At 40.3% G+C, this 27,008-nt stretch overlaps 1 protein-coding gene across 1 annotated transcript in view; it reads left to right on the top strand.

The window, feature by feature from the left end:
• Positions 1-27,008, top strand: part of CHCHD3 (coiled-coil-helix-coiled-coil-helix domain containing 3) — a gene marked incomplete at both ends in the record, with an annotated part of 171,446 nt that overhangs the window by 93,037 nt on the left and 51,401 nt on the right. The window contains 2 exons of the mRNA XM_082010818.1: positions 13,158-13,172; positions 14,622-14,705. Of these exons, the coding sequence (XP_081866944.1) occupies positions 13,158-13,172; positions 14,622-14,705 (99 nt within the window). The remainder of the gene's footprint in view (positions 1-13,157; positions 13,173-14,621; positions 14,706-27,008) is intronic.

A 27,008-nucleotide genomic window follows, 5' to 3' on the forward strand; every position in this document is an offset into this window, starting at 1 on the left:
ATAAGAGGAAATGGCCTGAAGTTGTGCCAGGGGAGATTTAGACTCGATATTAGGAAAAATTTCTTTACTGAGAGAGTGGTCAAGCATTGGCACAGGCTGCCCAGGGAGGTGGTGGAGTCACCATCGCTGGAAGTGTTTGAAAAATGTGTAGATATGGCACTTCGGGACATGGTTTAGTGGGCGTGGTGGTGTTGGGTTGATGGTTGGACTTGATGATCTTAAAGGTCTTTTCCAACCTTAATGATTCTGTGATTCCGGGTGACGAGAAGAATAGCAGAAATGGGAAGGAAGAGGCTAGAGAAGCCATCAGTGTTTGTTTGCTTCAGTAAGCTCAGAGCATGGATCCACTGCCATCATCTTCAATGTGCTTCTCAGCACTTTTTGTCTTCTTCAGGCTGGAAAACTGGGCTTTTTGCTGCATGGATTTCTCTGTCTTAAGAACAATAAGGCTAATGGTAGGAAATTTGCTGAGCAGAGAAACTCTGTAGGCTTTCTTTCTGCACAAGTCATTTGAACCAGTTTGGCATTCTGGTTTCTGTCTCAGCAGTATTTAAGTTTACTTGTTAGCTTTTTTCCCCCCGGCTGATTAAACGTTTTGTTTTGTTTTATACCTTGAGTTCCATTTAACATCGGTTCCTTACACTGTTTAGCTGTTACCAACAAACAAATGAGGGCAGTTCTTCAAGAAGACTTCTTGAAGCTTTCTGTATGGATCTGCGCAATCCCTATATAGTCGTCTTGATTGTGAAAGAAAAAAGTTGGCAAGGCTTATTTCGGGCTTTTTTTCTTTCTTGGTTATGTACATACAGCATTGCAGCAGCTGACTGAAAGTGGCTGAAATTTTTGACTCAAATAATGGTTTTTGCCATATGCCACAAAAACCAGAGTAGTTCTCTGGAGGCACTTTGTGACATACAGGTGGTACAAAAAGGACAGGGAGTTTCCTCCTAATCTCTTATAACTGATTCATGACAGACTTCAATATTTTTAATTGTTGTCAGGATGATGAGGTTTACAGTCCTCAAAAGAATCCAGTGTCTCAGCTACCTTAAAGATAAAACTGTGGATGTTTTCACAGTTAATACAAACATCTCAACTTTTTTGGATTTTGCTAAGCGATTGGCTTCACTGATAACTTGTGGCAATGAGTTCTGCAGGTTAATTATGCATTTAATTGGTTTCAAATTTGTAGCTTTTCAATTTCACTGTTCACTGAATATCTACTCGATCTTGTATTATGAGAAGGGAGTAAATAAGAGAGTCTGACTCACCTTCTCTGAACATTTAATTATTTTGTATACCTCTGTCACGTACCCATCTCTGTACATGGTCTTTATGTATCTCCAGCTTCTTTCTTCCCTGAAGTTTTTGGCTGTAGTGACCAGAGCTCTGTGAAGATCTGAGAATTTATTTAGTCTATGCCAAATAATGCGATCTTGGGAGTGGTGCAGTTTTCTCTTTCCCTTCTTCTTCATAAATCTCTTTCTGTTTTTATTTGGCTATTGTTACACACGGGACAAGTTTTTATTGGCTTGCCTGTAGGATTATAAAGTCTTTCTCTGGGGCTTTACAGTCAGAATAAAAATGCTTCATGTGGCTGGTGCAGGCTTTCGCTTCCAAGTTGTATCATTTTCCATTTGTCCTCACTGGATCCTACCTGTCTTCAGGCTGCCTGGTAACTTAAACAGTTTCTTGTGATGTTCTACGTGGTCTTTGTGAATTGAGATTATTTCCAGTTGTGATCATCTCAACGTATACCTTTTTGTAGATGACTGAAGTTATCTCAGTTGTAAACTGCCTCAAAGGTGGGACATTGACCACGTAATCTCTGGTTTGATCTTTTTGGCCATTTCTATCCAGTAATTTTTATTAAACCTTTGAGCGTTTCATTGGATCTTATGATTATTTACTTTACATTTTTTGTTATGTAAGGTAATGTTGAATTATTTTTGAATATCCCATTAGGCAACTGTTTTATTCTTTCCTATTGCAAGGAAAAATTTATAGTGAAATGCAGAACCATGTCTTTGTAAGAGAAGTCTCTGCCCTGCTGTGTTAATCACTCGAGATACTGCGTCAACAAATTCACATGACAAGGATGTCAGAGTAAGGAATGGAAATGTTAGCATCAGACCCTCTCTTAAATATATTTCCTGCCTCCAATTAAGAAATGATATTTATAAGTTTGGGGTTCTTCTGGTTGCTCAGTCCCAAATTACTAGGACACTCAGATATATACCATCTGAACTGGGCAGGGCTTCAAAAATTGTTTTAAATTATTTTCATTTGTTTTTCCAGCATGGTCATTTGTTACAAAAGTCAAGTGTTTACCTCCCTTACTGTCTTGTATGTCTGCTTTTTTCCATCAATTTTATATATTTTTATATATTTTCTGTGCTTAGAGTATTGCTTATTTCTGTTAGAATAATACAAACGCCAGCAGAGCTTGAAGTGTAATTATGTTAAACATTGCACAGATGTGTAGTGAGTTCCAGGGTCTGCCCTAGAGACTTTGCAATCAAATGAGAAGAGAAATAAAAGTGCAATGAATGGAAGTTGGACACAGAAATTCAATGACACGTGTTATAGGATTATTCAAAAGGAGGATGCTCACCAATAATCAATATATAAATCAATCTCTGCTCATTTCAGAGGTATTCTACTCAAGGCAGTAATTCCCATGCGGGTTTATTTCAGAGTAAGTTGTGAAAAATTTAAAGAAATTTCTGAAAGACCAGCATTATAATTTCCTAACTAAAATACAAAGAGCATGAAATCTTGCTGGATTCCCGCACATGCTTCCTGCCATTTCTGCTCACTTTCCCAAGGCTTTGCTTTCTAACTTTGCTGGATCTTAGTTTGTATTTAATAATTTAAACGGGTATAATAACTTTTTTTTATCACATAGAATTTTCACACTTAGTTAAATACTTTAGTGATACGTTGAAAAGAACTGTGGAACTGTCATATTGTTTGCTTGAATTGAAGTTTTTGAAGTGCTGCGAAGAACAAAACAGAAGAACTTAAAAAGCAATGACTTTTTCATTGGCATAAATTTTGTATAGCCATGATATATACGGCATACCAATTAGCTATAAATATTTTCTTTACCATGTGGATTTTTTGTATATCTTGATGGGAGAAGATCTTTTGTGAAAGCTGTAGCATTCCCAAAACTGACCAAAATGATACTCCTTTGGTAATGCTGAGGTTAAACACCGAAATATTTCACTGTTAAGTCATATGCCCCATTTAAAAGATCAGTTTGTTTCTGAGTTAAAACTTCTGTCTTAAATCATCTACTATTTGCAGTTCTTTTATTATCAAGCAGAGAAGGAAAATCTCTCTGTTTTGGAATAATGGTAAACAGTATGGCTGCATTACTTGAGAGAGAGACAGTGAGTTTTCATGGTTTGTTTATTACTAAAGCGAAGAGTTCAATTTAACAAGATCTGAAAAAAATACAGTTAATCTATTGTCTTAAAGATATTTTTAAGTAGTGCCTTCTTGAACGTCTGAAAATGAAGGTACTGCTTATATTGTATCTTTCAAATTGAGAAACACCTGATGTAGTTACAACCGATTCAATTTTGTGTCTTAAGCAGAAATCAATAACTTGAATAGCTGAGAAGAAAGAAATGTTCTCTTATTTTGTATTCAGAAGTGGATTTACCTACTTGGGCATCGTTATTTTTTTGCCTATAGTGGAAATTGGTTACCAGGATGACAGATCGAGCAGCCAGTTCCAACGATGCAACTTCAGTTGGAAGGAAATTACACAGTTCGTGTGTAGCTTTGATCATTTGATACAAGAAGTAGGATACTCGCAGATGGAAAATAACACCAGAGAACCTGTGGTCCCTAACGCTTCTAGATCTCTAACAAACAGAGGCTAGAGTAAGTTTTGTATGGGATTTCAGATGAGATTGGCTTTGAAGTGGGCTTCAATGAGATGTTGAGTTTTCAGTGCTTATATTAGTGCAGCATCTGTAAGAATTACTTCACTGTTTACTTTCAGGCTACTGGATCTTCAGTTTGTAAGGCAAAAGAAGTTGTGGCTTTTAAAAATGTGATAATATAAATTCAAAGTGTTGACAAAAGATGCTGGATTCCTGAAGCAAGAATAAAAGTTCCTAGATGGAAAGCTTAGAAGAGTTAAAAATTTTCTCTAGTCTGAATGTTTAGACACCAGGCAACTGAGGTGCAAGTTTCTTCCTACTGACTTGTTTTTGGGTTTCAGTGGTGATCTGGAGTGAGAACACCTTCTGGAAGGGTGGTGGTTCCTTATGTTTTCCTTTGTTTTACATGATGTGTTGTTCTGAAGTACATCAAATGTTGGCTCACAGTCCTTACTAAAACATTTTCTTTATCTTTCCTACCCAGGAATTTCAAAGTACTTATGTAAATTATTATTAGATCAATTCTGAACACAATAAAAAAAGGTCAGAAATACCTATGACTTACTACAATAGCAGTATAGCAACAAAGGTAGAAGTAGAATGTAGTCTGAAATCTGTTTACTGGCAGTTGTTTGTCCTGCATTTTACAGCATAATAGTTCTCTTGCTCCATTTTTATATAGAGAAATCCACTTTGGCTCATACGGAGCAGGTTATGACTGCTTCTTTAAGATTAGTGGAAAACTGTACATATTGGACATACGACTGAAACATCAGAAACTGTCAGAAATTGTTATAGACGTTATTTGAATTGCTACAAATACCTGGCAGCAGTACAGATAGTCTTTAACATGTTTGATCCTTTTGGACTTCATTAGTTAAATGAAAAGCATGTATACAGTTTCAGAAATAAGTCATGCCTTTCTTTTATTCTCGTTGACATGCATATATGTAATACAGATTTGTTTAGCATCTGTTTTTTCTTTGAACTATGACTGGATGGAAATGAGGCTTCTCTGCATATTGCTGATGACTATAGTAGTCATGAATGTATTTTAATTTTTAGTTTCAGGAAAATAAAATCTTCAAAATCTGTTGATTTCAAGCTGAACAAACCAGATCACCCAGAGAGGAGCAGAGTTTGGTGATGAGTGCAGCTTTTCTTTAGTATTCGTACTCCTCAATTTGGTACTACTGTGTGGTCATTCTGCCTTTTGTTTTGTGGATAGGATCATAAAATAGAATTGTAGAATCATAGTGGTTGGAAAAGACCTTTAAGACCATCGAGTCCAACCGTTAACCCAGCACTGCCAAGTCCGCCACTAAACCATGTCCCTAAGTGTCCCTAAGCACCACGTCTACACAGCATTTGAATACTTCCAGAGATGGGGACTCCACCACCTCCCTGGGCAGCCTGTGCCAGTGCCCGACAACCCTTTCAGTGAAGAAACTTTTCCTAATATCCAATCTAAACCTCCCCTGGCATAACTTGTCCTATCACTTGCTACTTGGGAGAAGAGACCAACCCCCACCTCACCAGAACCCCCTTTCAGGCAGTTGTAGAGAGCGATGAGGTCTCCCCTCAGCGTCCTCTTCTCCAGACTGAACACCCCGGTTCCCTCAGCCGCTCCTCATCAGACTTGTGCTCTAGATCCCTCACCAGCTTCAGGTGAAATAATTCAAGCTGGAAGGAGCCTGGAGTCCTCTGAAGTGATTGGTGACTCAGTACTGCTGTTACTACTTCTCCTTGAACCTTGTCTCTACATGCAGAATCTGGGAGTCCTTGCTGATGAAGAGGGCACAGCAGAAGTTGTTCAGTCTCCATGCTTGGAGCTTTTCAAAACCCAGCTGGATACAGCCTTGAGGTACCAGGTCTGGCCTCTTAGTTGACCCTGTTTTGAGCAGGAACTACATAACCTCCTGAGGTCCCTTTGAGTACCTCAGCTATTTGTGTTGAGTTCCCCTAAATCATCCACCTCATTCTTCAGGTGCCCCACATTTTCCTTGTTCAGCTTTTTACTTCTAACATAGTGAGAGAAACTCTTCTTGTTGGGACAAGAACATTAATGAATTTCTGCCGTGATGGATAGCGATGTGCCTCTGGATTTCAGTTGCGTGTTCCTGTGGCTTATAGTAGAAATTGGAATCCTAACTCTTTTGTTTGACACACTGTAGATTTGTTTTTCTCTTTTGGTCTAGAACTAGATTTAGTAAATGAAGCTTAATGTCACATGTTCTGTATAGACTAGATCCTAACTTGTTTGTAAATTCAATTTTTTAATTTTCTCCATTAGCCTCGTCTCAATGTGATCTTTTTTATCTGCACTACTCATTCTTTTAGGACTTCATTATTTTTAGAAAAGGTACTGTAGCACATTTACTGGTAATTACAAAAGCTTGTTTTAATTACAGTTGTCAAAGAATATATTTTATGATGCATTATTGTTGCTGCTGTTTCTAATTCATAACTATTCTCTACCTTTACAAGTGGAAATTAACATAGTTTTTTCTAAGTGATGTGTTTGGATCATTTTTTGCGGTGAGGAACGATTTTTGTGAATAGCAATAGCTTCAAAAAGAAATTATATGGAGGGGGAAGGGAGAAGCATATGTTCCTAAGAATATCCGTAAGTTACTTCTGTTGCCCATTCAGAATGGTGTGTGTATATATGTTGAAGTAGAAGGTTCAAGTTGAAAACTGTTGTAATCCAACGTACGTTAAATGTGGAAATAGAGAATCATTTTTATTTGTATACTGTACGCAGTGAACGAAGGTCACAGTTTTGCTGACCATAATCATGTATACGAGTTATGAACCTTTTTCATCTTAGATTTTATCAACATGCAAACGTCAGTGCACAGGGTTGTACGTGATGGGCGAGTGTAGTCCACTGCAAAAGGGTTTCTGGGCAGAGCGGCGTAGTGGATGTTAAAAGCTGAATAACTGCTTCACAACAAGACAGTCAGAATCTGTACCTGAGCAACGTTGGTGTCAACAAGCTCATGAATTCACACCCTGCTTTAACCTACAGATATGCTTATCCAGCAAACCTCAAGTTGTAAAACAAATGGAAAATCTCCAGCAACATAATGGTGAAAGGTCATTTTCTGGGATCTGCTCTCTTGCGGTCGGTGCATCACATCCATCCTGGCCCGCCAGCAGTTCTCCTGCGAGATGGTCATGCTCCTGGAGCTGCTGAAGGCCAGCCCTCTGCTGCCGCTTTTTTTTTTGCTTATTAATCAGTTAACCTTTTCTTCAAAGCACACCGGCCTGCCTGAAGGCCTGTAGATACTTCCTGTGACCTTTCCCATGAGAAAAGCCCTCATTGCTGCAGTTAGCATTTCATCAGGCAAATCCCCTTAGTCTTGTAAAGCCCTTGTGACAGGGTGTTCTTCCAGCCCCCGGACCTGATGCCTGGTCTCACTTGCAGCCCTGAATGTGGCTTGCGAGACCCAGTCCTGTGGTTGTCCCCTTAGCTCATCCTCTGACGTTCTTGGTGGAGTGATGAGGAACTGACCATGAAGCAGCTTGGCAAGACCTAAGCAGAGCACTTGCCGATGACTGACGGTGCTTTATAAATATAGTGTAAAACCGGGCTCTTATTTTGAAGCAGATTATTCTTCTCTGCCAGAAAAATGCAAACTGAAGCCATCTCAGCGGTGTTCTTCTGTAAACTCGGATGTTAATGAATTTGGAGCTCGGAGTCGGCACCGAGGGGCCGCTCTAAACTTGGGACTGCCAAGTGCTTCGAGGGCTGATTTTGAAGTCTGCCTACAGACTTTTCCTGAATTACCTGATAATGGTTTATCCCCTGCAACTCCTTAAAGAATAGCAATTACAGACTGCACGCGCCTCCAACCTTGCTGCATCCAGCTAACTGGATACCTTTATTTTTTTGAAGTTAATTATTAAACATTCATTTTCAATTTGCTCTGTGCTACCTTGAAAAGGACAAAACGCATTTCTGTTTGTTGTATGCAGCGTGAGAAGGGTTTGGCTTCATCGTGGGAGTGCTGCGCAAGTGTCCCTGCGGCCGTGTACGAGGCCATGCGTGGGAATTTTTTTTAGACATCTGTTTCTCCTTGGTTTAGGGTGATTTCGAGGATTCCCAAGAAGGGTAAACACATATACATAGGCTACACGGGGAAAAAGCAAGCGTTTTATTAACTACAGATATGAATTACACTAAGGGTGTTTTGCAAAGCGATTGTCTTACCAGCCCGAGGACTGTGAGGAAGATGGACCATCTGTACATTCTCGTGTCGTCTTGCACCGCGAGCTCAGCCCAGCTGTCGGTAGGTGCCAGCTTTACGTGGGCGTCCCCACGGAGGCAACGGTGACCTCGCCGTACACCGGCCCACTGCCCTTCGGGAAATCCCGGTATTTATACATTTGCAGAGGGACGGGTTTCGACACGCGTGGCCAGCGAGTGCCAGAACACGCCTCGATTGCCACCTCTCAACACAGGGAGCCTATGGCGTACGCGCCCGCTGGCCAGGCGCGCTGCATGCGCTGCAGCCACCCTGTCTGTTGGTTCGCAGGCTTTGTTCACGCGGCATATTACCATAATCCAGCAGTCACATATCAACCATGCTCAAGCCAATAGCAGAATGTTGCAAGGCAAACAAAATTGTGAATTGTGCTTTATATTCCTCCATTACTGCACGTCTTCCACATCCTCCCCTCGCCTTGATCAACTTTCTTATCTCTCTGGGCTGTTTCCTCTCACCCAGCCTAGTATCTATTTCTCACCCAGCCATCCGTTTTCTCCTGTGCTAACTGTGGTTTTCTCACAGGCCAAAATTCCATCTGTTAACCCCTCCGCTGCGGTTTGCTTGGCTATCTACTTCTCAGCCGGTGTCCATCCCCGGACCAATAATTCCATCTTTTAACCCCTCTGTATACACTCCGATGATGGAAACTCATACCAGTGCCGTGCTAAATCCAGGCACTACTTTTGGAAAGGAAACCCAGGTTGGCCTTTAAATCTTGGTCCAACTTCCTAGTGATTCTGAAGAACCTGCATTTAATATTAGCGATCTATTTCTGGATTTTAATTTTGGGTTGTCTTGGGAAGATGGGCTGCCTCTCGAAGGTGACCTTCTGAAGCTGTTTTCTAAGTAACACCCAGGCAGACGCTTTGTTTATTAGAGCTACTTTGTGAAGAAGCAATGAACCTGTTCCAGTATCTTATTTACAACTAAAGTGCAGCGTTCAGCTAATTGAATACATGGCTACTGTTAATTATTTTGTTACGGCTAATTGGTATTCACTGATCATGTTCCTGTGGCCCCATAAATATAATATTACCTTACAGGTTTTTATTTATGCAGTGAATTCTCTTCTGTTGCCATATTTATATTGTCTCCTGTATAAATGAATACATCTTTTAATTTTTTTTTTTTAACTTTGCTGTACAAATGCCAGGGGTGGTAGCTATACAGAAAAAACTTTTTTTTTTCTGAGTTTCTTACTGGTCTACCAAATCTTCCACTTAATTTCACAATATAGGGAACCAAATCTTTGAATAAATCAATTAGGTAGTATTCTTATCATCTAATATTTCTACTTTATTTAGTGACACAAAAGCTTTGATAGGATCAGGGCAATAAGCAGCGTGATGGTAATTTGCTGCTTGGCCCCCTGTGGTGGTTTTGGCTGGGACAGAGTTCATTTTCCTCCCAGTAGCTGGTACGGGGCTGTGTTGTGGATTTGTGCTGGAAACAGTGTTGATAACACAGGGACGTTTTCGTTACTGCTGAGCAGGGCTTACACACAGTCAAGGCCTTTTCTGCTCCTCACCCCACCCCACCAGCGAGCAGGCTGGGGGGCACAAGAAGCCGGGAGGCGACACAGCTGACCCCAACTGCCCAAAGGGATGTTCCAGACCATACAGCGTCATATAAAAGCATTTAAAGCTGGGGGAAGGAGGAGGAAGGGATGGGGGAACATTTGGTGTGGTGGTGTCTGTCTTCCCAAGTCACCGTTACGTGTGATGCAGCCCTGCTCTCCTGGAGACGGCTGGACACCCGCCTGCCCATGGGGAGTGGGGAAGGGATTCCGTGTTTTGCTTTGCTTGCGTGTGCAGCTTTTGCTTTACCTATTAAACTGTCTTTATCTCAACCCACGAGTTTTCTCACTTTTACCCTTCCGATTCTCTTCCCATCCTGCTGCGGAGAACGAGTGAGCGGCTGTTGTGGGTCTTGGTTGCTGGCTGGGGTTAAACCCCGAAATCCCTATATCTTACTGCAGTGAAATCTGGCTGTTTTGATCACCAATTATCTTGGGGAGCAGGAAACCGAACTCCAAAAACTAACAAACTTTCCATGGCAAAACAAACTTTCCAAGGGAAAAAAAAATGCGTCACAATGGATGTCATAGAATCACAGAACAGTTTGGGTTGGAAGGGACCTTTCAAGGCCATCTAGTCCAACCCCCCTGCCATGAGCAGGGACATCTCCAACTAGAGCAGGTTGCTCAGAGCCCCGTCCAACCTGACCTGGGATGTTTCCAGGGATGGGGCATCTACCACCTCTCTGGGCAACCTGGGCCAGTGCTTCACCACCCTCATTGTCAAAAATTTCTTCCTTATATCTGAATCTACCCTCAGTTTAAAACTATTACCCCAGTCCTGTCGCAACAGGCCCTGCTAAAAGTCCATCCCCATCTTTGTTTTCAGCCCTGGCAGCTGCCGTAAGGTCTCCCCGGAGCCTTCTCTGCTTCAGGCTGAGCCCCCCCAGCTCTCCCAGCCTGTCCTCCCAGCAGAGCTGTTCCAGCCCTCGGAGCATCGCTGGGGCCTCCTCCGGCCCCGCTCCAGCAGGTCCGTGTCTCTCCTGTGCCGAGGGCTCCAGAGCTGGACGCAGCCCTGCAGGGGGGTCTCCCCAGAGCGGGGCAGAGGGGCAGAATCCCCTCCCTCGAACCAGTGTAGTTTGCATTCCCCTGCTCATATTGTTTTTCATATATATAAAAGAAATTTAAATTTAAAAGAATTTAAAGTGAGAGTCCCATGCAGGTCTTCTGGAAAGTTTTGCCGACACAAGGCTGCCTCAGGCTTAATTGAATCGATACGAGCTACAAAGGCAGCTTAGTGGATGTGAATCTCAAAAGCAATTCTTTCTTACAGAATTGTATTTTTTTACCTATCTGTTTCCAAATTTTGGAATATGGACATTTAAAGCTACTAATTCTATTTAATGCTAGATTTTAGCATTTTTTGCTTTCTTTGTGCTGACCCATGTAAAAGGATAATACCAGGCATATGACTTGCAGATGGAGTGTCTTAAATGATCCAGCTTAAACATAGTTTGTCTCTAGTGTGAGAGCTGAAGCATACTTTACTACCAAGAGTGTCTCATCGTAATTTAGTCAAAATCAACATTCTAGAATTTTTGAAGTTGCCATTTCTTTATATTAATATTTTCTGTTTGAGCTCCTCTGTTACAGAGATGTTCTGAGCTATATACCGTGTGGTTTGGGAACTTTTAGTTAGGGGGTTTTTTGTTCAGCTTTCTTGTCTTTAATGCTCTATATGTCTGTTTTATGAAGAATTTTCAGCAGCTTGTGATGTCCTGTTAAGGGAGGTTTGGGGGCATCTTTCTCGGAATGTTGTTGCTTTCCTTGTCATTCAGAATTTATCTTCATCCAATTGAAATTTCTTGAAATTCTTCAAACACTTTCAGAGCTCATATCTAAGCCAGCTCTAATTCACCTGTCTAGAGTTTTAATTTTTAAAAAAGCCAGATGTCCACATGGTTTTGGTTTTCTTTTTTGTTTGTTTTTTTTTTTTTTTACTTTATATAGACTAGATTTGAGTGTGTCCTGGTCAAATTATGAAGTGAAAAGCAGTAGTAGCAACAACAGTATTTGAACATTAAACTGTGGTTAATGTGGATGGAGCCAGTGCGATGTGAGTTTTTTTGATGAGTGGATCTGAAATCCCTCAGCGCTATAACGTGCAGACTGCAGGAGATTGAGTTGAAAATAGTAGTGTAGCTATATATGTGGTTATATTAATAGCCACATAACATGGACAAACCACAATTTTGTGTTTAAGAAGAAAGATAGAAAAACTATGCAGAAGAGCAGCAAGGTTTTCTATGGATGGGAACACAGCTGTAGTGTGGTACAGTCTTCAGCTATGCATCATGTTAAAACAAAATAGGTGTTTTTAGCGTTGTTGTATGAGGAGTTTGGCAAGGGATTTTTGGGTTGAATCTCAGGGGGTTTGGCATCTTCATAAAATGATTTGCGGCAGTTGCGAAGATTGACTCGTTCTTTCACTTGTTTTTATCTAAAAGAGGAAGGATCAGTTAATCTCCTGCTAACGTTTATTTCTGTGAGATGGAGAGAATTGATGCTAGATGTTCAGCTGGGCCTGGAGGAGACGATGGGTTTCATCTGTCATTAGTGTGCCCTTGACCTGTTGTGTTTTTACACCGTGAAAATTTCTGCCCTTGTGAATTGTCAGTAATGGGGCGAGTGAATTAAGTCATGATGCCCTTGCATGGGTCATCGATAGAATCGTGTGAAACACTATTGAATTGTAAGAACTAAAACTTAACCGAGTTCTCATGAGCATTATGGAACATTAATTTTCCGTTTTCTTTGTCACTGGCTTATTTAACTCCACTTGCACAAAAGGAATGTCCTTCAGTTTGCAAATATTTTAGGGATCGTGAGGCGGTTATACATAAAATTCTCGTGTATAGGTAACCACGACTATATGTTGAAGTCTTCTGTTAGGCATTTGGGAGACGATGGTTTGGGGAGGTACGACCTGCAATGGATTTTTAGCTGTTTCTATAACCACGGCAAGAGGAAGTTTTGAGAGCTGATACAGGGATTATGTAGAAAAAACCAAAACTGTGATCAATACCAAGCATGGTAGTTAGGCTGTCGAATATTTAGTGTAACCAGCTTTGGGAAAAACTGTAATTAGTTTTCTGTAGTGAGTAAAGGGTGATTTAAATGGTGGTGGGCAGGGCTGTAGCGTGTGCTTCACAGCAGTATTCTGAAGATGAGGTGGTTTGCAGAGGGCAAGGTTTGCTTCATCCAAGTAGAATTAAAAATTGTCTGTGTGTTTTTGGTAGAGCAGGGATATTTTTGGTGAAGTTTTATTTAAAAAAGAACTTCCAAGTAGTTTTCTGCATTGTTCTAAATTACAGATACACCTGACATGCATGCATTTTTCTGCATTCTTTCTATTCACCATTATATAATAAATTGAATTTGACTTTTTGATTTTTTTACATGCTTCAGGATATAGAAAAAAAGGTAAGTCCTTAAGTAAGGAACAACCAAAAATCCAAAGTTGTTATTTTATTCTTCATCTGTCTGCAAAAACAGTGCAAATCTTCACAAAGAGAATTAAGTCCTGAATCTATAGAACAAGTATAGCACAATGTATAATGTAAATAAGTTTTCTGACATGCTTTTGTGAGCGTGACCTGGAGATATCATCGTAAGTAGTGAGAGTACGAGAGTTTACCATTATGCACGATGCTGCTAAAACAGGGATTTTGTGCAGTTGGCTTTGTAGTGTCAGTACCTGGGTGAAAATAACGTTAGAGGTAAATGACCAAAGTTGAACAGGCAATTGTGGTAATGACCACTGATAGTTATCAGCTAATTATTAGTAACTAGATAATTATTAGTCACTAAAGATATTTTATTATTAAAACATTATGAGTCTGGAATGAATCTGCGCTTATAATTCAGACATTAAATCCTCCATAGCTTGTTAAAAATCACTTGTCTAGTATTTCCTCTGGAGGACTTGTAGCTTTGTATGTATTCTGTGTGCCTGTGCTCTCTTTTAATGTATTGTAGAATTCTTGATGAGTCAGTCCTCTTAATACTACGTATTACAACGTACTACAGATAAAAAAAATGTCAACTCGCTCAGTAGTGCTGGAAGCAGTGTCTCTTAAATGAACACACAAGTCATATTAGTATTCAGAAGCCAGATATTCAAAATTCTCCTGTATTGTTTTAAGTTACTGGCCACGGGAGTGATCCTACAGTAAAGGGTTTCAGCTTACTGAGTTGGATCCTTCAGCCGATCTAGGAGTTTCCAGAGGAATGATTACTAATTAGAGGACAGCGGAGTTTTAGATGTATTTTTTAGATCTGCCTTTGCAAATATGCAAGGATTTGGTTCTTTCTAAACGTTCATGTGTTTAGAATTAAGCACATGCTAAATACATTCCTGGACTGGGGTTTTAGAGGTAAAAACAACTACTTCAAAAGAATTTTTACCACTGTCTACAAATGTATGAATGCAAGTTCGGCTTTCCTCATGTTAAAATGTCCACTTAGTTAATAAAAAAGTTAAATATTGAGGCTCTGTGTGTATTTTGTTTGGTAGCTTGAGCAAGTTTCCCTAAGTTCAGAAGTGATCTGCAAAGTTAATTTAAAAAAAAAAAAAAGATTAATCTCAGCAGGATATGCTTGGTTCTGTCTTCGTGATGTTTCCAAATACATTTGGACAAACTGTGGCACAGCTGTTGAGGAGGGAAGGAAAAAACCCAGTACAATAGACAATCTCTTTACATTTTCAATGCAGCAATCATCATCTTATTAATGTACTGTTTGGCAAGAGCTAATAGACTGCCGTTCTCAATCACTGTATATTCCTTACTGGTACAATTTATAGTAGATGTTTTGCTTTGCAAGTGAGGCTCTTTCTTGATCCAGTTTTATCTTTTCTATTTCTTTTTTTAGGCCAAGCAGCTGGAAGAGAAAGACAGAGAACTGAAGAAGCATGATGCCTACTACAAAGAGCAGCTGGCTCGGCTGGAAGAAAGGGTAAGCCTTCTTCCCCTTTTAATGAAGAGTTCTCAGTTTGTTTCTGCTACTGACTTTCTGGTTATGTTTTACTGTTAAACAAGATGACTTTTCTAAGGGGATAAAGATTAGAACTATGGCCAAAGAGGTTTTTTTTTATTATTAACTGCTACTGTTTCTGGCTTAATATTGACAAGATGGAGGCTTTAATGTTGCGAATATTGTTTTCTTTACTAACTGACTAGGTTCTCACATTTGCAGTGAGATTTCATGTGTCATAGTAATTACATACAGAGAAATAATCCTAACGAGGTTACTTTTATACCAGCACTGATAAAGAAGCGCGGCAAGTGAATGAATATCACCCAGTAATCTTAAAATTGCACTTGAAGTGTGCAGACACATGCTGAATTTCTGCTTTCGTTGCGATCCACAGTTGCTTTTGTTGGGTGGAGTTGGTGGTTCCTCCAGAAGCCGCCAGGACGTGGAGAATTTAATGTTAATTGCAAGTTGTTTCTGCCATGTTTAAAAGCACTTCTGTATCTTTTTTCACAGTAGACTTAAAACTAAATCGTATAGAGCAGTGGTAAGCTGTGTGAAGAGATTACAATGTATTTAATAAGAAACGTTTTAACATATTGCTGTTAACATTCTTATTCTTTATAGGTTATTATTTTATAGGTTCTGAATTTCGAATAATTACTGCTGTCATAATTTTCTAGATCCCAAGTTGATTGTAACCTTCAGCCTGAATACATTTGTCTCCTTTCCCCCTCTGCCTTCTTCCTGAGCCTACCTATTGTTGATTAGTTTCGATTATTTTTCAGTTAGTTTTGAAAACTGTATTAATATGATATATATTCATTTATGCAGCTTAGAAGGATAGAAGAAAAAATGCTTATTTTTATGGAAGAAGAGCATGTTGCATGAATTATCTGTGTTATAATTGGTCTTAATGAATATTTTAAATAGAGAGCATATCAGATACTGTCTCAGTGTTTTGTCCTACCTTTTTGAAGATGACATTAATGAAGTTATGTTCTTGGCAATGAAAAATAGTTTGAAAGGATGAGGGTAAATTAGTTTAATGATTCGAAAAGTGTGCATTATTTAAACAGTTAAAAATTAAATTCCTTCGCAAAAAAACCCCAACAGAATACCTTGCTTATTCTTAAATAACTGGCTGGTGTTAGAGGAAAAAGTGTCTGCATTATCTCATCCGAGCTGGCTTCTTACAGAGTGGTTGTACCTCTGCTCTTAGTTATCGGCCTTCCATTTTATCATTACGACACGAGTAGTGCTGCGGTAATTCATGGCAAAGGTTGTGTGATAAACAATAATTCTTTGTCTGAAAGCTTTTCTTTTACCTTTCTAAGGCGCTATGCAGCAAATAAGATTTTATTCTGTTATTTTTAATGTTAAAGTAGGTCGCTGATACAGTGCCTTCGCTTGCTCTTGTTAAATGAATGCTTCCCATGTGGAATCACATGTTAACGTGCATGTGAGTGTATGGTCGTTGTGTGCAGGTGAGATAATGAACTTTAAATAACCGTATTTGCGTACTACTGAAGTGTCATCCCCCAAATGATGTGAAATAGGTGAACTCTGCCATCTCTTGCTTTCTCTTCTTGGACTTGGAAGCCTCCAGGACTGCAGCAGGCAGTTCTAAATTGACTGCCTTATGCCGTGGACGACGTTTGCTTTGTCTTCACAGTGGAGCTCTCGTGATATTAAGGCTTGTCTTTTCATTCTGACTTTTTATTTGTAAGCTAAGGAACCTTTGCTTTGCCGAGTTGTCATCTGGGTTGTTTTCAAAGTACATGTGCATATATATCTCTTCAACACAAAAAAGAGAGTTGTTTGAGCTCTGAAAGGAGACGAACTCCGTGCTCCAAATCTGGCTTTGAACTTTTTCAGAGGCGTGGAGATTACAGAATGAAAACCTGCAAAAGCAGAGAGGTCGTGTCTCCTGCAATCCCAGCTTCACTGAGGCTGGTGCCTGCATCCATTATTAAGGTTATCTGTGAGTTTCAGGATTGGTGATTTTTGAGCGTTGGGATGGAAATAGAGCTTTAAGAAAAAAGGAAGGTCTGGAAAGGCCTAACATCTTGGAAATTACAGAGCACAGTAATAGGCTGCTTATTTGTTCCTAAACGTGTCCTGATTTCAGTGAAAAGTACACAAAGTCAGAGTATGGACTGTTCAACAGAGAAAGGATGAGAACGGGAGGTAAGGCGGGAGCGGAGCCAGTGCAGCCCGGAGAAGCAATGTCAGTATGAAGGACTGTCAATGTGAGTCTGTCACCTGTGACAAAGAATGCTAATTACATTCTCAGATCATTCTTACATCAAATAACCCCACTTTAAAAATACTTCAGTTATACGTATGTAGTATTTCTGTCTGTTGCATCACTGGGTGTCAGAGCTCATCTGTATGATTAATTGGCTTTTTGATTACTTAGCCTTTTCAATTAGAAGCTTCATATTTGTGTTCTTCAATGCTGCTGAAAAAACAATGCAGATGTTGATAATAAAGGGAGATGACAACAGAACAGATTAGTGTCAGCACAGTGTGCTCCTTATGAAGAAAATTACTATACATATTCAGTGCCAGATGAAGTCTGTCAATTATAAAATATTTCAGTGACTGAGTGAAGATGCTCAACCTTTTACAGAGGATTAATACAGGACAAAATAACTGTATGCCAGTGACAGCTGTGATACTAAAACATAAACAATTCTATTCTCCAGGGCAATATCTGTTCATAAATTTGGTTTATGTGCTAAAAACCTTTTGATACTTTCCAAAACCCAGCGATTCCCTTAACAGCTGCCAGTGTTTCTAGGTCAAAGATAGCATATAAGCTATGAGTTATTACATGCTCCACAGCAGCAAAGCAAAATGAGATAGTTTAACAAAGGAGTTAAAGAATAACCTTCTCATGCTACAGTATATCTGTATATCTGACTGGGATGCAAAGCTGTTATTTAAGAGTTTGCACATTAAGCTTTGAGAAAAATTTGCCGGTGTTTTTCATTGTCTGCTGACAGGCTAATGGTGCCTCTTGACTACAGCAACCCCCCCCCCCCGAGATAGCAGTATTCAAATCACTGACATATGTGTACCCTACATTGTCTTAATTATTTACTGTAATAAGGTGGCATTAGTGGTATTTTAAAGCATTAGATTTTTCTTTTAAAATAGCAGAGCAAGCAAAAAGAAAATAACATCTCGGGCAGGTTGAGTAGCTTGCTACCTGGAAGAACAAGCCTGTGGCCTCTTTCTCTAACATAGTCTCATGTGTGTATCCACACACAGAGAATCACACACTTGTGTCCTGTTGGACTCATCATTGTTCTGTTCAGCTCCTCCACGTCCGTCATCCTTCCATTGTGCCACTGGTTTCAATGTCAATTCCAAGCCCCACTGGCTATAGACTTCATAACCATCCTTGCATCTCTGATGTCGCTGTGGTGTGTAGGTTCCAGTCAACATCAACAGTTGCATTCATCTTGTCTGCAGAGCAGCTGACACCCTATCCTTCCTTCACCCAGTTGCTTTTGCCTTAGAATATTTTTGCTCCCTCTTCTGCCTGTAGGTTTGGCCTCATGCAGACATTCATGATGAGGTGTATCTGCCTGCTGCTGTCGCTTCGAGAGTGATGCAGCTCTCCCTAGTTCAAATTTTCTTCAGCAAATCCAACTATTTTCATGTTACATTGCTTCATAATGCTATTATGCATCATTACAAGAATTATGCCCCTGGTCATAGGAGCAGAAGGGAATTAATTTTAATACACTGCTGTGTGACACAACTACTTAGTTTATCAGTGTGAGTGAGCAAGGTATGTATCCCCATATTAATCAGGGTATTTCTCACCCGAGCTAAGTTTCTGTGCTTGTGAGTTTCCTAGAAATACTTTCAGTAAGTATTGAGTCGTATGCACGTAAATATGCATACGGTGAAAGGTAATAAAATTATTCTGTTAGCATTTGGAGGTTTCAGCGTTGTGTTAGATATGATACAGATCTAGCAGTCAACAAGTTACTGTCCTGATAGTTCTTCCTTGCCGTTTCAATAATTTCTGTGCATGTCCTGCTGGCGTCAGTGGCCTTTGTGCAGTGAGACTCCTGCACCATGCAGGGCTTACTGCCAGGTCGGAGCCCAAGAATATAGATATAAGTTCTAGAAATGTGATCCTCTTATCTGCATCCATTTTTTCATGACTTAAATTTTGAGGAAGGATTTGCAAATCGTAGGTTCGGCACTTAATTTGGGGATTCTACTTACCAAATAGGCTGTCAAGGAGCATTAACCTTAAGGTAAGATGAGCACACAGAGCACAAAGCTGTGAGCTTATGGCACATACTATACCAGGTGTTAAATAGTATTATCCATCCTGCTTGCTACAGTAAATAGGATTTTGCTATTATGATGTGTCAGGATTTTCGAAGAAATCAAATCTACTAGACACTAAACTGCCATCCTCACTGCTGAGCAGCTTTATTCTGGGATCTTGCATTCATACTAATCCTGTTGGTAGGAAATGCTTATACCAATTGTGTAGGGAAATTATAATTTAATGATCTCTTCCTTTTTTCTATTCAAGGCTTAGAATGCACCAACATGCTTTGCAGTGATAGCCTCAGTTCTCAGAAAAGGAGATGATACACAGTTCAGCTTCACAGCCAAGTATTGGCTTTTTGTAGGTGTTTATAATGAACGTAAGTGCTAAGATGCAAACAATGCGAGTTCCACATTTGTTCAGATGCTTCAGAGTCTTGTTTACCTTTGCAAATCTCAACAACTAAATAATCAGAATCTGTTTACGACATTTTTTGTAAACTGTAGTTTGCAAGATGTAGATAACAGAGGGGGACTATTATAAAGCAGTATAATAACTACAAACATTTTTATTCCCTACAATGTGTTTTAGCAGTTTAAACATTTTTGTTGCTATTTGTTTTAAGTTATCAGTTTGTTTACTTTCTTCAATCCTGCATGACTGTATCAGCAAGAATTTCATAACCACAGGATGATTCTGCTCTCACCTCTTGTGTTTAGAAGTTTGTATTTGCTAGAGCAAACATGTTTACTCTTCACACATTTGTACTGCATTCTTTCATGTCTTTCAAAATCAAATAGCAGTGATGTGGGGATGGTGTTTTAAGACTTGAGGCTGGAACCAGCAAAGTAGGAGATGGTTTTGACTGATGATACTATGTACTGGGCACTTAGGGGAGACCCAGGGAGAGCTCAGCAAACCTTTTGTCGTTATTCCCACGAAGAAATGGTATTAGCTCTAGCAGAGAGCTGACAGACTCGCTAAGTTGTACTTGTTGATGAAGTGCAATGTGTGCTGTTTCTGTTGGACACACATAATACCGGTAGGTTTTTCCAAATTGTCGATTGCAGTACAAAATAGCCATCAAATAGATTTCTGTTCTAGACATCATATATAGCAAAAGGAATAATCACTGTGTTTTAAATTTGCTTTATATTTTGTATGTTTCTTACCATAGATCATAGAAGCATAGAAGTTTGGGTTGGAAGGGACCTTTAAAGGTCATCTAGTCCAACCCCCCTGCCATGAGCAGGGACATCTTCAACTAGATCAGGTTGCTCAGAGCCCCGTCCAACCTGACCTGGGATGTTGCCAGGGATGGGGCATCCACCACCTCTCTGGGCAACCTGGGCCAGCGTTTCACCACCCTCATTGGGAAAAATTTCTTCCTTCTATCTAGTCTAAATCAACCCTCTTCTAGTTTAAAACCATCACCCCTTGTCCTATCGCAACAGGCCCTGCTAAAAAATCTCTCTCCATCTTTCTCATAGGCCCCCTTTAAGTATCGAGAGGCTGTGATGGGTAAAGCGACCCTTGGTGTATACTGCCAGCATCTTTTCTGAGAACATGTTCTGTAAAGGAATCTCTTACGACTTCCTCAGCTTTCCAAGTTTCTCCAGTTTGCCTCTATGGGAATGCTTCATAGTCCTCTGTCTGGAGAGATTAATTTAATAAATGTGGTACAACTGAAAATACTTGGTTTTTTTCTTTCTTCTGCTATTTAAACTGATGCTTCCAGTAATGCCTGTTTTCTTTGACCTAACCAAATTCCCGTATTTCAGAAAAGACTTGCTAAAAGGCAGTTTGTAGATCTTCCTTCCTTTAAATTCTAAGTGGGTATGCCTATGTTGTATCACTTAACAGTAGTTTTGAATTTTAACCGGTCAGTATAGCAGCATTTTGTAAATGTCCATGGTTTGAAAGAAAACAGTTCCATCATTGTTACCCCTCGTCCATTTTTATGTGTTCTCAGTGTTTTTTTCTTGCTTCTATCAGTCTCCCTGGCTATCTGTTTCTCTCTCACTCCCTCTCCATATGAAATAAATATACATGTGTGTATTAAAATGTGTATATCAATACATAACTGTATTTCCAAACACTTTTCAGATAGAAGCAATAGAATATATTATGGCTTCCATTTGAGGAATACTACTGTATATCATATCATGTAATTATTAATGAATTGTATTACCTTTGTGAAATTACTGGTGTCGTCTTTTTTAAATGGATATTCAGCTGCCACAGCGGGTTCTTGCAGTTTTCCCCAGATTGGTGCAGCAGGAGACCGGAGTCTAAAATCAAGATAGATTAATTTCTCATTTTATACTTGGGCCAGGAGACTTTTCTATGTCTAAGCTTATACGCTGCACCAATGAGATAAAAGTAGGAGTTCATCAGAGTCTCCCAGTGCTTTGTATTTCCATACTGCTCGTGAAAACCACCCTTTTTAGTACTGACCAGAGCGTAATGTTTTTGTCAGTTTAGCATAATAAAGCTGTCAACCCAACCTGTGATCTGGCTTCATGTTGCCAATATTAGAAAATTTCTCTCTTCAAATTGCATTATATTTTGGGGATAGAGCTTTTGTTGAACGCTTCTTGCCTGGCAGGTTGAGATTAGGAAACTTGCTACCAATTACAATATCCGAAACCTCAGCCTGATTGACAAAGACAGACTGAGCTGTAGCCTTCTGACTGGAGTGCTGCATTAATGCGCTACCTCCACGTCTTGCTGAGCCACAATCAACGTTCTGAACAATTGTTTTTTAAGCCTTGATTTTATATTTTTTCTGGTATTATTTACCATTTTCTGAATAAATAGCTAATATGCTAGTTCTTAAATGCCCACCTCACCCATATGATTTTTCCCTAAGCCAAACAAAAATGCATGGCATTTTCTTCAGAGACATTTTCCCATTAAAAAAATACCTGTTTCTGTCTCATCTTTCACTATCACATATCCAATCAATAGCAACGCTGAAATGCTGCTTAATAACAAAATAAGGAGCTGTTCCACGCTGAATAGTACATATTGATGTTTCTCTAAATGTTTTTTTATAGATTATTTTTCCATTCTGTATGTGTGTCTTTATATAAATGGAGACCAAAAAAGGAGTGTGATAACTAATATTCCAGGCTTTTTTCCCTGTGCAGTAAGATGCTTGACAACTTTTACCGTGTAACCAGTAGTTTCATATAGGTTGTTTGCAATCCTTTTTTTAACTTAGCCACTGTGTGCAAAACCGTGGTTTGGGATGGTTTTATTTTGGGGCAAAAGATGAATAATTCCATCTTTTCATTTTGTAAGAATTTGCAAAAGACCTAGGGATAATGGTATACTGGATGTAAGCTAGTAACTTAGAGCAGCAGGGAAGTGTTTATGTGATCTCTCAAGACTTTTGAAACACGCTGCGCTTTTTGTAATGCAGTTGTGGGGTGGATTTTTTCCCTTTATTTTATCTCCATTAGTATATCTCTCTAACCCATCATTAGTCTTACAACTTTGTTTTCTTGAATAGCTTCTGGTTTACTACATTTTTCTTCCATCACTGGCCAGAACTGACCCTGATATTTTCCTGCCACTCTTCCTGCTATATTTCATTGTGCTTTTTGGCCAAAAATGATGTTTTGAACTCACCCTGAAGTCTCTTTCTTAGGCTATAGGATACCCCAGTGTCGTTTCCTACGGAATTTCAGCACTCACCTTTCCTCAGGTATGGGGGAAGGTGTTTTTTGAGGTTGCACCGTCTGCATTATGCAGAGATATGCTTAGAAAGGTGGGATAGACTTTGATTGGAAATGTGGATGCTCAAACCCTCTAAAACTCAAATTCTTAGAGATTTTGGTAGTAAATAGGGGATTTACTGACCCAAGAAACAGAGAGAGAATATTTTTCAAGAATTGCTATTTATAAAGTGCTTTGTGTTTATCCGACTATCGCGTAGCTTTGTAAAGATGCTTTCTTTCATAAATCCATTCCTGTACCTGCAGCTTTTAAGTCCTCACTGCTTGAATTGTAATTTTTTTTTCCCTGACTTTTCCTCAGTTACACAATTATCACTGCTCTGGATGTCAGCATTTACTGACCTCCTACTGTAGTTTAAGAATAGGCATTTATTTACAGTCCCTTGATAACTGGTTGACGCGGAAGTCTCGGACATGACGCGTACGACCAATATGATCAGGTCAATGCCGTTTATTATCTTGTCTGACTCCAATATATATCTTAATTTTCTCTTAGTCACTGCGCACACACTCAGGATTGGTTACAACTTGTTACACACACTATTGCAGTTGGCTATATACAAGATATCACGCGCTGTCCACGCGCCCCTCACACAGTCAGGATTGCTGCTTGCAGGTGTCCCTGTTTTTCTTGCTTCTTCTTAGCTGTTTACCACAGCTCCTTCTCCTCAAGGCCGAGCCGTGCAGATATCCAGCTGTTTACCAGCTTCTCAATGCCACAGCTCCTTCTCCTTAAGGTCGAGCCGTGCAGCTCAACGCCACAGCTCCTTCTCCTTAAGGTTGAGCTGTGCAGAGTGATCCCAACAACTGGTCATCACTAATCATTATTTTTCTCTAAGAGTGTTTCAGTTTGTGTTAAAGTCACTTGATTGTTGGTGTTTGTGAAGTCTGAACTGGCCAAGAAGGCCAACAGCATCCTGGCCTGGATCAGCACTAGTGTGGCCAGCAGAAGTAGGGAAGTGATCGTGCCCCTGTACTCGGCACTGGTGAGGCCACACCTCAAATACCATGTTCAGTGTTGCGCCCCTCACTCCAAGAAGGATGTTGAGGTGCTGGAGCGTGTCCAGAGAAGGGCAACGGAGCTGGTGAGGGGTCTGGAGCACAAGTCTGATGAGGAGCGGCTGAGGGAACTGGGGGTGTTTAGTCTGGAGAAGAGGAGGCTGAGAGGAGACCTTATCGCTCTCCACAACTACCTGAAAGGGCGTTGTGGTGAGGTGGGGGTTGGTCTCTTCTCCTGAATAACTAACAATAAGATGAGGAAACAGCCTCAAGTCGTGCCAGGGGAGGTTTAGATTGGATATTAGGAAAAATTTCTTCACTGAGAGGGTGGTCAGGCATTGGCACAGGATGCCCAGGGAGGTGGTGGAGTTACCATCCCTGGAAGTGTTCAAAAACCGTGTAGACATGGCACTTCAGGACATGGTTTAGTGGTGTTGGGTTAATGGTTGGGCTTGATAATCTTAGAGGTCTTTTCCAACTTCGACGATTCTGTGATTCTGTGATTCATATACGTGTTCCTCCTACGCTGGAAAAAATACAGATGAGGATAAACTGTGATGGGAGTAGGAACATATGGGGCAATACTGAAAAACAAAGCACTCGAAAAGCAGCACGTTGGGCAGCTCCTTCGCTCTCCCTCTTCTTTATTCCCATGTCCGGAATCATGTCATCAGGAGAGCTGGATAACGCCTCTGCCATTGCTTGCCTCGTCTGATGGAAGGACTGGAAATCACAGCGAGCGCGACCTGGCTGCGCGTGCGGCGTGGGAGCAAGCGCTTCTCTCCCGTGCGATGGCGGTCCCGCAGAAGCACATGCCGGATCCTGGTGAGGCTAAGCAGGTTGTTCATCCAGCACCGCTCGCTTTTATGAATGCAAATCAGTGGATGAGTGCAGTTACACATAAACGTGTCAGCGTGGCCTAAGTCACCCTTCAGTGGTTTGGCCGTAGCTGTTTTCATTTATAGTTTCATCCGCGCTTTTCCCCTTCCCCTTCTTGAGGGGCAAAGAAAAGTGTCACGAGAGAGAATTTTTTTGTTTTGATAGGCAAAATGGAACTAACCGAAGAAATTTGTCATCTGAATGTTAGAAGGCGGTGTTTATCGCATTTTATAGGATATGGCAAAATGTTTTAACATATGGGTAGTTAATGAATAAGCAGCTTTCATTTCACCCAGGTCTGTTCCCTCCTCCCACCCTCTTCCCTTTACAGAAGCTGAAGTTTGGGAACAAATACTCTACTAAGTTAACACTATATTAAAATGGCACTCGGTGAGATAGTTTGCTTGGATTTCTTTGTCAAGGTAATGTATTCAGAAAATACTTGTCAGGTGGTTCAATCTAGAGTTTCAGTGAAACACTGAATTAGTAGGAGACCTTCTAGAGATTTTACTGGTTATATTACTATACTGGTTATATATTATATATAGACTGATATTTGGAATAATTCCACAGGAATAATCTTTTAGTCTCTTTCAGTTTCCTGGGAATCTGATAGAAATATTTTCTCTTAAACATATTTATAATTTTAATATATACATACTTTTTAAAAATTGCACAGCGATTTTACTTTTGGGCAAGCTGAGCATTGGATGTAAAAAAGTGGAATACAGACCAGTCCCTGTTTTCACTTGTTTTCTGTTCTCTGTCCTTTGTGCCTTTAAAGCCAAGAAGTACCTAATTTAAATATACTTTCAATTTTAAAAAGTATCAATGACGTTTTGTGCACTAAAATATTCTCTGAGCGCCCTTTCTCTTTCAAAAACTCTCTTTTCTGCCTAAGCAGTAGTTAGTAATTTTTCTCATTATAAAGCAATAATGTTTATGTGAAATGTTGCCACGCTTTTTTTTGTAAATAGTCTCGTAAACCTAAAGGCTGCAGTAGCCTTCCCGAGCACACACCGGCTTCATTTTCACTGCTGTCAGTCTGAGTGATATTTTAATTTTTTCTGCCCCTAAAAATACTTCAGTCTCATAAGCGATAGATAAATGAGAGAATCCCCAGGAAATGCTGCAGAATGTTTCTATTTGCCAGCACAATAAATGCAGCAGCTAATAAATGTCCTCTTGCATCAGGAGGAGGCGTATAATGAGTAAATGATGGGAAAAGGAATTTGGGAAATAAATGATCAATCCGATCTAAGTCGACAAACAATTTCTTAATAGCTTGGCTTTCGGTGGGAGGGAGGGCTCCGTTCGGCCCCAGGGGCTGCGGAAACGCCGCGCTGGAGGCGCCGCGCTGGAGACGCGCCGTTCACCTCGGGCAGCTGATGGGTTTTGGGAGGCTATTTGAGGGGTGCTGAACCATCGGCCGCGGTTCAGACGCAGCCGTGGTCACGTGAAGTTTTGGCGGTTCAGCGCGTGTAAACGTGTGCGTATGGGGAAGAGGGACAGCGGATTTCATCCTTGCTCCTGTTTCTCTAGGGTAAGCACAGAGGATGCTGGGTTTTGGGACAGCCTTGTGTAAAGGACGGTGTTTGCACCGTGCGCGAGGAAATTCGGTGCTCTGTACTGTGTCCCGCTCCCAGTACAGGCTTATTGTCTTCCTTAGCTCATTTTATTGTGTAAGATACCACGTCCTGCCCAGGAGCTGTTACGCCTAGTGATGATATTCTCAACATCAGGGAGAGTCTGGCCACGCGAAGAGCTGAACCAACATCTTAGGATGCAGCCACCTATTATCCCAGTGCAAACTGAGGGGTAAGGCAGATGCACCAGTCTTTGTATCCCACAGCTCCGCTTTGGCCAGGCTTTGGTGCAGGAGGAGTGAAAGGTTGAATAAAGTGGTTTTTTGTGTTGAGAATTGAATTCCGAAATTCAAAATTCTGTATTTTTCTGTATCCTGTGGAACTCCCCAGAAACTAAAATACTAGCTCTAAAGGTGGCAGAAGGAACTCAAATTCATGACTTGGGAGGGTTGAAAGAAGAAAACTGGGGAAAATGGGAGGGGAGAAAATCAGAATAATGGACTTGGTGACAAGCCTAGTGGCAACTTCTTTTCAGCCAAGTTTTCGCTTTGAAGAGAGCAAAACCAATTTGTCTTGGGCATTACCTAGATTCCTTTAAAATCCCTGACTCCCCATTCCTTCAAACGGGATGAAACAGTTGGTGTTGAGTTTGGTGTATTTGTGAGATCTTTCACGGAAAAGTAACATGTCAGTTTTACAATAATACTTCCAAGGTGAAGGTTTCTTCTCTCTTTCTGTCTTAACTCTTTTTCAGCCTGTTTGTGGGTTCTGC

The sequence above is a fragment of the Phaethon aethereus genome (genome assembly GCF_964289735.1).
Source record: "Phaethon aethereus genome assembly, chromosome: 1".
NCBI lineage: Eukaryota > Metazoa > Chordata > Aves > Phaethontiformes > Phaethontidae > Phaethon > Phaethon aethereus.